The following is a 13,604-nucleotide window of genomic DNA, read 5'->3' on the forward strand; positions in this document are numbered from 1 at the left end:
CAACACAATATGTTGTTGGGTTTTTTTACAGCAGCCTGGCTCACCAGCCTATCTAGCAACTAATTAAATGTGCACTTTAAGGGCACAATTAGAGTGAGCCTGAATCCCCTTCTGGAACAGAACATAGACGGGCAGTCCAGGGCTTTCACCATGTGCAGCAGAAAGGCGGATGTCTTTTTAAAAACTGCTGTTGGAAATTTGGCCTTAAGAATATAGATGTAACATAACCTTTGAAATTTCTAGAAACTTAGCTGATGGGCGGGGTTTTAAAAGCATGTTCTTAATTCACTCTGAATGCAAATGAACATGCTCAGTTTAGAGCATAGACACTATGTACGTCAATAGATCTCACTGATGCATAACATCTCTTATGACCTGATCAACAACTTCAATATTCAGCATTTGATTTTAATGGGCCAAATGTCCCTAGCTGTACATAACAAACAAGCATTGTATGGTGCAAAAGGACCATTTAAGCAGAGGAATACATACATGGGGAAAGCTTTCTTTCATAGTCCTTCTGAGGACACTGATACAAAAGAAAGAAACAGGGTGGTTTTGTCTACTGGTGATGCAACATTGTGGCTGTTGTATGCTACTGTCATGGTTCTCAAATTTAGCTAATTAAGAAATATTTCACCAGAAGAAAATATTTGTAAAGTCAGTGTGTCCCTAACAAGAAGCTATGTTGGTTAAAAATGTTCACAAAAGAAATTCCCAACATTTTTCAAATATATTCAAATTACTTCCCTAATTAATATTAAGAATGGAAGCTTTTGAGACTGATGTCATAGGGAACAAAATCTTTTTGTTTTCTGATCATATAAAATGATGGCAGTTTTATTTTCTGTACAGATTCTGAGCTCTCTAAGCAAGCTTAATTTGAGAAAAATGAAAGTCATCTCAACCAAGAAGTTTATCCTATTTGCTTTACCTATAGTGGTCTTTCTAACATCAAATAGCATGTGCCTAGATGAACCGATGAAGTCCAGTCTGCAGAGCAGAGAAGACGATGATGGTAAATATTACGAGGTAAGATCTATATTACTGTGACATTATTTTGGGGAACTGTGGGTTAGATCCTGAGCACTTTGAATTTCTTGGCAAAGGCTCTCCTAACCTCATTGCACAGTATTCAGCATTACAGCACTAGCAGAATGAAAAAAGCTTGTTGAAAGAATTTTCAGGAAATTCATTTGCTTCGACACACATACTGTGCAAATCAATTCATGTTTCAATTTTCTTGCAATACAGCCTTGCGATTAGGTTGAGACTTCCTCTGAAATGTTTCTTACTTACACAGTGGGGCCTCAATTCACGTTCCTGTCAGGCATTTTATGCACATAATATAACAGATACATTATTAATAGAAAATTAATAAAGGCATGCTTGTAATACTCAACGAATAATGATAAACTGAGAACATTTTAAATCTAATATAGTTAATGGTCTTAAAATTCTACTCTGGAAATTGACTATAAAAATATCTTTGCAGGGTTACACATTTATTGTGTCTCAATAGATGCCAATTTAAATTTGCACAGCTCATCTGTATTATTTTTCTTGTCTGCCCTGTAAATACTCCCTGGGAAATGAGAGCCAACCTCTCTTTTTGACTCATCATCATTGGTGTAATAAAGATCCCTCAAACCAAACTACAACTTTAATTATACTAGCAAAATGGTCTGGTCTTCAGCTCACTGTCTTTTATATATTTCAGAAGGGGTGTGCAGGTGCAATCAGTTGGATAATTTATTAAATTTTTTAATCATGGAGTATGAACTAGAATGGTTCATTCCCCTTCTCTTCGAGTAGCTGGAGAAGCTCCTGGGGAAGTTACCAAATAGGGGCAAGGAACTGAAATTAGGACTAGTAGCATTTGTGTCTTTAACTGAAATTAAACACCATATTTGTACATATTTGCTGTTGAGGCTTGGAAACTTATTTTTGTCTCAAAAATACGTGATTTTTAATATGCCCAGGGAAGGAACACTGCTACATAAGAAAGGGTCATGTTGATACAGCTATTTTTCAGGACACAGCTGCCCTTTACATCATGAGACAGGCAATATACTAGGCTTAGTTCTCCGTTGTATGCCAGCATAGACACAGAAAATAGATCTTGTGCTGGCTGCGCAAGGATTGGGAGCCCAGAAGCTCCTAATGCATCTTGTGTACTAGTAGAGGACTAGAGCAACTTAAAGCTCAGAGCGCTTTAAGTCTCTATGCTGCAAGGCCAGAACAGGCATGATGTGGACCTGACCCTTCCCATTAATCCCTGTGACTGTTAGCCCAGCAGAATACAGGGTCAAAAGCATCCACTCAGTGCTTAGGAAGAAACTTGGCCCATCCTCCTGTTCATCCCAACCAGATAAGTAAGAGGCTGGGTCTGTGTCAAGTCACTAAATACAGTCAGCATCTTCCCCCCGCAGACAACTTCAATTGATATTAGCAAATGGGGACCTGACAATGACTCGTGTCCACACTTAACTGATGGCACAGGTACCGACACCTAAGCCCAGAAATATTTCCTACTGACACCATTTGAACAGTTGTGGATACTGATACAGATATGTGCTCTTGTGGCCAGTATACTGAAAAGTTGAGCAGGACAACGTCTGCATATGAAATAATCCATACGAAGTAGCTCACATTACAATGGAGTTTAGCAAATACAGCTAAACAGCATTAGATATCCAAAAAAGAGTGTCAGCCAGCAGTTTTCTAAGGAGATATGGAAATGAATACTTTGTGTGATTGGTAGCTGGAGTAATGCCCTATAAAATGATAGTATCTTTTTTAAAATTATTTTTCTTTAGATTAAAGATAATACCTTGGAAGAAAAGCAAAGGAGTCTCAATTTTGAAGAAATGAAGGACTGGGGATCAAAAAATATGATTAAAATGAACTCTCCTACAGTAAACAAGATGCCAAATTCAGTTGCTAATTTACCTCTTAGGTTTGGAAGAAATTATCCAGAAGAAAGAAGCATTAAACCAATTGCTAATTTGCCTCTGAGATTTGGGAGAGCTTTTGGAGAGAACATACCTAGGCATGTTCCAAAGGTATCACACAGGCTTGGGAGATCTCCACTTGTTAAGAGTTCCAGTCAATCACTTCTGAATTTCCCACAGCGATTTGGGAAGTCACTGTCTGTCAATCTGTCTCAAGATGTTCAGGAATCTGAACCAGGTAATACTATGCAAGCGTTCAAGCCATAGATTAAAATGCACATTAAATCATAGGTAAGCGATGATCAAATACCAGACTTCCTCAAGGGATATTCCCTAAGCATTTCAATACGAGTCCAGTTTGTCAAAAGAAAGATCTGCAGTCCATCAAATCAAAAAGTCTCAACACAAGAGCTAGTAGAGAACCACTTTATGAAATCTTTTCTAATAAGAAGATGTCAAATAGCCAAAGCTGAAAACGTTCATGACAAGATTAGGTTTGACAACACTTTTTTTAGATCAGGTTTCATTTTGAAAAGTTTAAAGCTCTGGTGAAAATGGTTCAAAATCATTAAAATATCCCATTTCAGCACTATAAAATAATGAAACAAAATTACCTAAAAAGTTACTCTTCCATTTTCTAAATCTATGCAAATCTGAGTTAAAAAAAAAAAAAGACAACATTCCAAGCTGAATTTTTAAATGCTGCCTTTTTTCTAATCTGAACGTGGTTTTTTTCCAGATTGTCTTACTGAGACAATGCTTGAGATTTTGATTTTTTGTTCCAAGTTAAGATGAAAAATGTTTTTTAACATCTCAGAATTTTTTTCAATATAGAAAAAATATTTCCTGCCTATTATTAAGAACAAACTAAGCCAGCTTTTCAATAACAATCTTCTTATCATATCTGCTGCTTTATCTGAACTGTCCATTTGTCTTATAACCAAGTTTCAGTTGTCTACAACCAACTTGCATCTGACACGCGTAAAGTAGAAGTTCAGGCCAGGAAAGATAACTGATGTAACAGAAGCCAAGGTTCTTTCCTATTTAATTTGATTCCTTTCATTCCTTTCTCACTGTCTCACCTCATTATAACAGATCTTGTTTTATTTGTCTGATATTTTCAGGAATATGAATTCCACCAGTTACGTTAATACTGGAATGAAATCATGAAGACAGAATCTGAAAGACCTGGAAAAGCTGCAACGTGTTTTCAAAACTAAAGGTCTTGAAAAGGAAACATGAGAACTGAAATACAAATCTGTCCTCATGTTATGAATAATGTATTTATTCTGTACAAATCCTTGATGTATAAGGCAATGATATTTGTAGTGACTACTGTAGTAGCTTACTTTAGTGGCAGTGCAGTATAAATTCTATCTAGTTCTGCGTGACATGTCCTGTTGGTTGTAAACCTAATTTCAGAACAATGGCTGTATAATTGAAAGCACTTTAAGCAAAATTAAAGAAGCGTGGTATGAATAAAGAAGCATGCTACAAATAAAAATAAGCCTATGATATGAATAACAAACAGCAGCAGGATCAAAAGCACTGGTACCTTTTGTGTCAGACACAGCTAAAGAAAACCAAGTAAAAGGTAGAGAAAGCGCTTTTCCTGTTGTTTATGAGTCATGTTAGACATAAATCTGAAAGGCAACTTGTCAAGTATTTGCCACAAATAAAACCTAGCATCCTGGATCCCCACAGAGGAGTAACATCTAACCAAAGTCATATCGTAATACAACTATCTTGGGTTTTGTATCTGAGATAATGCCCTCCCTAATGTCCTACAAGATCTGCCCTGCGGGTGTCCCGACTCCTCTGTTAATGTGACATTACAGCTACCAGATACACATGCAGAAGTGGCTACTCCATTATAAGCCCATATTTCCATTTCATATTTCTTTCGAAAACCATTCCCTTCTAAGTAGAATATCGTGTGGTTAGGCTTTCTCCAAAAGTTTTCAATATGCTTTGAAAAGAAGCTGAATTCACACCTGTTACAGGGAAACCAGATCTAGTGGACTATGGGATCTAAAGGATTCTTTCTTCTGGTCCTCAGATGCTGCATTACCTTGACACCATGTCTGACCAATGGTGGGGCTAAGCATCCCGCAAAAACACACCACACGTACATACACACACTATACAGCCACAGCAGGCTACCAACAGACAAGAGAGCAGCACCTTTAGAGTCTCCCCATACACACCAAGATGACTGACATAAACATACAAATGGGCTGATCCTCTTCTCACTCACAGGCTAATCAAACTGAACACTGGCTAGCATGTCTCCCGCCCAAACACATGCAAACAGATCCCTCCAGCAGCTGTTCCAGACCTGTGGCCTCTCCAGCAGCTGGCTCTCAGACCCTTGGTCCCTCCACTGTCCCAACCTATAGTCTCTCTGGTAGCTGGCTCCCACACCTCTTCTGCTGCTCATTAGCTAGTCCGGCACTAAATTCTAACAGAATCACAGACACAAACGGGTCCCTTCAGCAGCAGCTGTTACATGCTCAGTCTGTTCAATAGCTGGTATCCAGACAATCGATCTCTCCAGTTGCTAGCTCTCAGACCTGCAGGTCCCTTCAACCCTCAGTCTCTATCCCCAGCTGCTGATATTCAGACCACTCACTCTACTCACCAGCTAGTCTGGCTTGAAATTTGCTAGCAGATCATGCACACACACGTGCATGCGGAACAGAGCACACACACAGGAAAACATTCCATTATTGAGTTTAACAAGAAGACAAGGCACACTGTGATGATCAGACACAGGGCGTAGCCTGACAAAAAATACTGACAGCAGCTTGACTGCATGCCGCTGACCTCTTTTATCCCCCTCTTTTCCATTTTCCCATGCTTGTTCTTCCCCCATCTGTCTTGATCCCTCCCTTTGACTGTCTTTGGCTCTAAACCTCTAAACATCCCAAAATAAGTTTAGCACTTTCCCACATCCTTTCAAACATCCCATAATAAGTTTTATGTGATCCCACAAGCCCTCTCAAATATTCCATTGTAAGTTTGTGTCTTCCCATGAGATCCATGATAACCAGATGCAGAGCTCTGGCTGAACCTCCTCAAGGCATTGAGTGGTTCCTTTTAGGTCCCATCAATCACTGATCTAAGAGTTCTGCTCTTTGTTACTGTCTTGTTATCTCCTCTTCCTTGGGGTTTGGCTATCTGAGAGTTTAATTTATTACTTCTCCTGTCTCTTGTCTTAGCCTTTTATGCTAAATAACCAGTCACCAGATATCCTTACATTCCACATATCTTTAGAGGAACCTGGAAAAAAACCTAATCAAATCGATCCTTTTTATCAGATAAATTCATAACTGGAACAGAGCCTGAGTTGCCATTCCTCTGTGAAGTTAATGAGGCTACTTGAAACGCAATAGCATTCAACCTGTGGCTGGTGCATCTAATTTGATCCAAAGTAGTGAGACCATAGTCCTAGAATATCTAGTCTCTCTTACTCACTCAGACTTGAAATATCACAGATAGGGACATCTAAAGAAATTACAAAGATTGCACCTTTTGAAAGTAAGAGTTCCAAATCAGTCTTTGGGCTTGCTTCTGAGTCTCAGAAAACACTTTACCTAACACGTGCTGGTGAAAGACAAGTTTTGCAGCAGAACACTTGGGTACTGCAGCCAAGTCTACGCTGAAGGACACAGGTCAACAAATTGTGGGGGGGAAGTCCAAGACCCAGCCTATGAAGCAGAAGCCTTGTCATTGCCTGCTACCTGTCATTCTTTGTTTTTAGTCAGGAAAACTGGGATCTATCTTTAAATGATTTACAGTCAAACGAACAGCAGAAGGAAATGTCCTGAACTTTGAGTTGTGTTCTGGTCCTGCAAAACTCACTGCACATCATGTGAACCAACAGCAAACAAGATTTGTGAGAATCCCTGAGCAGCAATAGAAGCTCCTTTTTTTAAGGCACATATCACCTAGCAACAGGGAAAGGGTAGTGCGTCAATTGGCATTAATGATGGCTGTTATGGGAGGAAAGCAGAAGCCCAAACATTGGCCAAGCAGTAAGTACAATTAGGTTGCCCTCTTATTGCAAGCTTCACAGCACGGATGCAGCAGATGGCTGTTGATTTATTTTCCCTCAGCAGAGGAAGAGCTAGGTGAAAAGTACATACAGGAGGAATTATGCTATGCTGTGCAAAATTTCTGTTTGGCTTGAGAGCATGTGAGCCAAGAAAACAATCACTGGGTAGTGCAATGAGAGGAGAAGGGGCACAACAGGCAACATACATTGCTATAGCTATCACTCATCAGGTTATTTATTATACATATACAGATATTATTCACGAGTTGGGAAAAAGCAAGGAAAGGACTCAAGTAAATTAAGTGAGAGACTATTGAGGCTTACCAGCGTGAATTCTAGTAGGGTTCAGGAGCTCTCATCCTTTCTTGCCACACTTGTAATATTTATGTCTGTTATTAAAGCCTCTGTGCAAAAGCAACACCAGGCTTATTTTGGATTCTGACTTAAGCTTATAGAGAAGACAGCTGACAATCTACTGATTAATTTATAAGTCTGAGGGGTCATCATGTTGTTGATTTCAATATATCATTTGGACAGATATAATGGAATGTAGAGAGCCACTGTTGTTCTACTCTCAGAAAGAGCCAAAGCCTCGGTCATCTGGCATTTGAAATCTGTCAGTCTTAGATTCAATTCAACCTCTATTGCAACTGCCTTTTGCATTTTCTTTCTAGAAATTTGCAAACCCTAAACAGAACATTTTTTAAATTGCCCTCTCTTGAAGAATACTCATTAGCAGGAATTGAAAATGTTTTCATTAGTGACATCCACTAAAGTAAGCTAGCTAAGTAAATCTAGCACAAATGCATGGATACCCATAGATACCCAATTCGCCCTTGTGCTGCTCTCCTGATGACATAAGATATAGAAGGGCCTCAGCCAGTACCACTCAGATCTTTTGTAGCATGGAATATGGATGAGAAAAATCTGTGCTGTTAGGAAGGGAAAAAAAGGCTTAAGGCATCCTTATGTGTATTTTATCTCAAGAATGATGGAGAGTGTAAAATACATTTTTTCTTCTTTTCATAACTATGTGGATCCTATGAAGTGATTAGCCAGAAGTTCAGTCCCATGGCCTTACCTGGAACCACATCCAATTAAAATGTTGGTAAAAACCAGCAAAAAATGGGTTTCTCTTACAGATGGTATTCTAGATATGGATTTTCTGAAAGCCCATATATTTTGCGGTCTACAGTTGTACTTTTATTATAAGAAAATTACATGGTTATAATAGTTTTCTAAAAACAGAAGGTATTAAATGCTACTCAAGTTCATTCCTTCCCTTTATGACCATCCTCCAACCTGCTGATAGTGCATAAAGTAAAAGGAAAACCAGAAGGTTTTTTCTATTGTTTGCAAGTCTTAAAAAAGGAGTCAGGTGATTAAGACATAGATCAGAAACACCCTGCACAGAAAAATTCATTTTGCTACATCCCAGATTTTCAGAGGCATCTAAGTATTGCTTTGTCTCACACAGCAGCACCTCAGCAGATAATTATTTCTTTTATGGTCCTGCTTTCAACAGGACTTTGGATCAGATGAACCCAGAGGACCCTTCCAACCCAGACGTTTTGTGATTCTATGATTCTTCAAGCTTGGGAGATGCAAAGGTAAGACAAAACTATTACTTCACAAAGGAATCTTTATTTCTATTTCCTTATACACTTTTATAACTCTGACCCCAACTCCCTCACCAATTGTAGGTCACTTGCCACAGCAGAAGGCCTCCTAGTCAATAGCAATAATGGTGCAGGTAGTTAGAAGCCCTTAGCTATTCCCATCTTCTGGAACTTGCTGACCACTTAGCTCTTTCCCCCTATTTTGTCATATTTAGGACACCTGTTCTTGTTTTGAAGCTTTTGCACTTAAAATATATTCAGCTCAGGTCTGATGTTCTTAACAAGTGACTTCTACCACACTTTCAATTACTATGTTTATTGTCCTTAGTATGACAACCAGCTACTTGGTCTCTCACAACACACTGAAAATTCTATGCATAAGCCAGAAAACAAATAGAAGTTAGTTTATGGTTCAACAGAGCTGAAAGCAAAGCGTGTATCAGAAACTTCCCTCTTTCAGAATTCTCTCAGAATTCCTGCAGTTCAGATGTACCTAGAGGGTTGGTCTTGCATATATAGCTAGAGGCAACCAATAACCATTCAGGTGATTTTTCAATCCTTTCACTTACAGCTTCACGTTCTACCTATTGCAAAACATTTATTCTCCTTTCTTCTCACATATATTTGATAACTCAGCCATAATGAAAGAAATGGTTAAACATTAGAAACAGGAGCTAAACTTCATATATCGCATACCGTAGCACAGATATGCACAATGCAATATGTATATTGCAGGGCACATTAAGTCATAGAATAGAATCAGAATGGTTTGGGTTGGAAGGGACCTTAAAGATCATCTAGTTCCAAATCTCCTGCCATGGGCAGGACACCTTCCATTAGACCAGGTTGCTCAAAGCCCCGTCCAGCCTGGCCTTGAACACTGCCAGGGATGGGGCATCCACAGCTGCTCTGGGCAGCCTGTGCCAGTGCCTCACCACCCCCACGGAAAAGTCACCATACCTGTCTTTGCAAATACCACATTTGTGCATAAACTGTGACAGATCTATCAAGTGATAGATGAGCAATGGTTCAAAATCAGAGGCAACTATTAGGCATATCTTAACTCAAAACTTTGCTTGAGTTTTGACCCTTAGCTGCTAAAGCACCTAAATTACTTTGCATCACTAAGATTCAAAGTATAAAATAGTTCATCTTACTATCTGAGGAGCTTTATACTAACTTTTTCAGTTGCAAGAAAATAGATTTACAATTTGTGGAGATGCTTGTGGTGGGTTGACCCTGGCTGGACACCAGCTGCCCACCAAAGCTGCTCTACCACTTCCCTCCTCAGCTGGACAGGGGAGAGAAAATACAATGAAAAGCCTGTGGGTTGAGATAAGGGCAGGGAGGTCACTCAGCAATTACTATCACGGGCAAAACAGACTCAGCTCAGGGAAATTAGTTCAATTTATTGCCAATCAAATCAGGGTAGGGTAATGAGAAACAAAAAATCAATCTTGAAACACCTTCCCCACCCCTCCCTTCTTCCTGGCCTCGGCTTCATTCCCGAATCCTCCGCCGCCTCCCCCACAGCAGCAGAGGGAAGGGGGTTGCTGTCAGCTCATCACTTGTGGTCTCTGCCGCTCCTTCCCCCCCAGGGGGAGGGCTCCTCATACTCTTCCTCTGCTCCAGCCTGGGGTCCCTCCCACAGGAGACAGTCCTCCATGGACTTCTTCAACATAAGTCCTTCCCACAGGCTGCAGTTCTTAAACTGTTCCAGCATGGGTCCCTTCCATGGGGCGCAGTCCTTCAAGGAAGGACTGCTCCGGCATGGGTGCCCTGTGGGGTCACAAGTCCTGCCAGCAAACCTGCTCCAGTGTGGGCTTCTCTCTTTCCATGGGTCCTGCCGGGAGCCTGCTCCGGCACAGCTTCCCCCAGATCACAGCCTCCTTTGGGCACCTCCCCGTGCTCTGGTGCGGGTCCTCCATGGGCTGCAGGTGGGTATCTGCTCCACCACGGACCTCCATGAGCTGCAGGAGGACAGCCTGCCTCACAGGGGTCTTCACCAGGGGCTGCAGGGGAAGCCCTGCTCCAACACCAGGAGCACCTCCTCCCCCTCCTTCTTCACTGACCCTGGTGTCTGCAGAGCTCTTGCTCTCACATATTCTCACTCCTCTCTTCAGTTGCAATTGCAGAGGTGTTTCCCCCGCCCCCTCCTTAAATATGTTATCACAGATGTACTACCACAGATGTACTACTCAGCCTTGGCCAGCACTGGGTTTGTCTTGAAGCCTGCTGGCATTGACTCTATTGGACACAGGGGAAGCTTCTAGCAGCTTCTCACAGAAGCCACCACTGCAGCCCGACACCTCACCCCACCCCCCCAAAAAGCAAAAACAAAACAACCCCAACAACCAAACAACTTTGCCACACAAACCCAATACAATCCTGAACAGAACCAGTAAGGTCTGATGAGCTCCATGTGCTGTTCATTCCCAGCAGGACTCAGCTGGCCTATTTGCATGAATTTGTGAAGAACAGAAAGGAACTTTTTAAAATCAGCTGCTTCTCTTACCTGTTCAACTATGTGGGTACATAAAATACATCTGCATCTTGGGGTAATAAAAGTATTTAGTACTAACTATATTATATGGCCAATGTGGAGAATTTTATTTGTAAAGGAATGGAGACAAACTTTCTTTGAACCCTGCTGTTGAAGAGAGAGGCTCAAGCTAAGAAAAAAAAGCATACATTGGGTGCTGAGCTTGTCTTTGAGTGTGGTTACCTATTTGACCAAGTACCTACTTGTCCTTAGAGACCATCATCAATTATGAGAGCTCCAAGTTTGCATCTCCCTCAAGAGACATTTCAAATGAAATGGTACAGCCTAATTCAGCAGATGATTTATTTTGGCAGCTATGAAAGAAAAGTCACAGGTTTAATTTAGATGCCTGTGAAGAAATCAAACACCAGTGAAGGTACAGCAGGGTACCTATAGTGTAGTTATACTGGGATCACATAAGGCTTATGAAATCCTGAAGGAAGTGCAAATGCAGGTGATTCTGAATTGCTCTTGAACTAGAAGTATCAGCCTTGTGTAGAAAGAGTAAGGGAGGGGAAAAGAGCAGATTGTCTTCAGAAGGTACTTCCTGTGCCTACTCAGCCACCACCATATGCTTCTTGAAGTTCTGTATTTCAAGACATTTCTTAACAAGTGTATTCTTACACATATTTACACTGCATATGAATTTATGAATACCCAGGGGTGGCCTAGAGGATTGTAGAGCCCACCCCCATCTCAAATGTATAACTGGTGATAAATTCTCTGGGTCTTATTTCCCTCTCCTGTTAAGTGCAGATGGTGCACAGTTTGGCACTGGCACAACAGCAGCACAGGCTGTGCCTATGCAGTGCTGATTCTCCAGAAATCAGAGATGAGAATATGGTAACTTGGGCTGACTATGAAAAGGAGCACATAGCAAAAAGTTTGCAGGTAATGTATAAAGTAAAGGCTTTTCCCCCTCCCTGTTTTCCAACATATAACAGCAAAATATTCTCATTTGTTAGTATTATCTCGACAGTGAATAATCTATTCTTGTTTTGTATAATACTGTTCTCTTAAATCACTATTGTATTATATGCTTTCACATGTCTGCTACAGAATTTCTTGTTCAGATACTCACTAGCTAACAAGCACCAGAAACACCACTGTGTATGCATGTAAACCTATTCAGTCTTTGCATACTGGACCGTCAGAAACTGTTAAAAGCAGAAGCCTTAACTGTAACAATACTACCCTCTCTAAGCCTGTATTTGACTGCATTATTCATACAAGTGATACATGGTAACCTTTAAACTGTATTGGATGTTCGTAAAATATAGATTGGCATTGTGGCCTAATTGTGCTCTCAAGTCTGGGATAAATCTACAGTAACCACTGGAATCCATGGATTGATTGATTGATTGACGTGGCATGGAAACTGAGTGCAATTTAACATGTAGATAAGTTGAAGAATCACTGAAGGTGTGAAGAAGCTGCCACATGCATTTACACAACATTTTTCAGTGTGAACAGGCCAGAAGTGAGGCACAGGCCCTTGAACTAAAACTATTTTAGTGACTAGAAAACAAATTATCCTTACCTGTTTCTTCTAACATGCAAGTCATATCTTTGTATTCCGAGTTATGATGAAAAACTAAGAAAATTGTGTATAATTAATTTGATAAAAAGTCACATGCTGTACTCAAATGAAAGATATAAATACATTGTATACTGAAGCACTAGCTCGGAGACACAAAATTTTATCTTTTCTCTAAGGTAAAAGCAAAATATTTGGGATTATGGAAATGCAATGCAAATCTGAAATTCCCGTCGCTGCAAAAGTGGCCTGTGGCCACGAGAGGGCAGAAAGAACGTTCCTTGTAAAGCTGATTTTGGGGAGAATCATGTATTACAGAATTTGGGCTGTAAATCGCCATAAGAAGCTGCTGGAAGAGTTAAGAAAATGCAAACTAGAAAGCTTTTGTAAAGCTAACTATCTCATGAACTGTCAACATTAACAAAGTCTGGTCATATTCAAATTTCCATCTTCAAATAACTATTCCTAGAACAAGTAAATAAAAAAAAAAAACCAACCAAACACAATGGCATTTGACATAAAGCCTGAAAAGAGCATTTCTTGAAATGTGTATTAAGCTGTCTAGCACTGCTTTCATCATCTTAAGGACAGGAAAACGTATAATTTCTTACTTCAATAAACAGCTTGCTTTGGCTCTTTTTGGATCCAAATGCATATGTAGTTCTCATAACACCATGGCTATCAAAATCCTTGAGAAATCCAGAGAATGACATCTCAGTCCTCTTCCCTGAAATGCTGATATTCCTCTATTTTCTCCACCACAATTAGAGGAAAAATATGAATTAGAGAAATTACTTTTCTCCCTATTCAGCTGAGCTGGCCTCACCTTCTTTCTATCAGCCCACCACCATGTAGGTAACAGAAATACAGCTTTAATCAGTTAGAAGAGATCTTT

The 13,604-nt window shown here is 40.2% G+C and overlaps 1 protein-coding gene across 1 annotated transcript; it reads left to right on the forward strand.

Annotated features, from left to right (window-relative positions):
* The first annotated feature begins 857 nt into the window (after positions 1–857).
* On the forward strand, positions 858–4,543 carry NPVF (neuropeptide VF precursor). Its single transcript, XM_037385959.1, has 3 exons — positions 858–1,032; positions 2,820–3,192; positions 4,079–4,543. Exons 1-3 carry the CDS (start codon positions 892–894, stop codon positions 4,084–4,086), a joined length of 522 nt encoding a protein of 173 aa, XP_037241856.1. The 5' UTR covers positions 858–891; the 3' UTR covers positions 4,087–4,543.
* The last annotated feature ends 9,061 nt before the right edge of the window (positions 4,544–13,604 follow it).

This window comes from Falco rusticolus, chromosome 4, assembly GCF_015220075.1.
Source record: "Falco rusticolus isolate bFalRus1 chromosome 4, bFalRus1.pri, whole genome shotgun sequence".
NCBI lineage: Eukaryota > Metazoa > Chordata > Aves > Falconiformes > Falconidae > Falco > Falco rusticolus.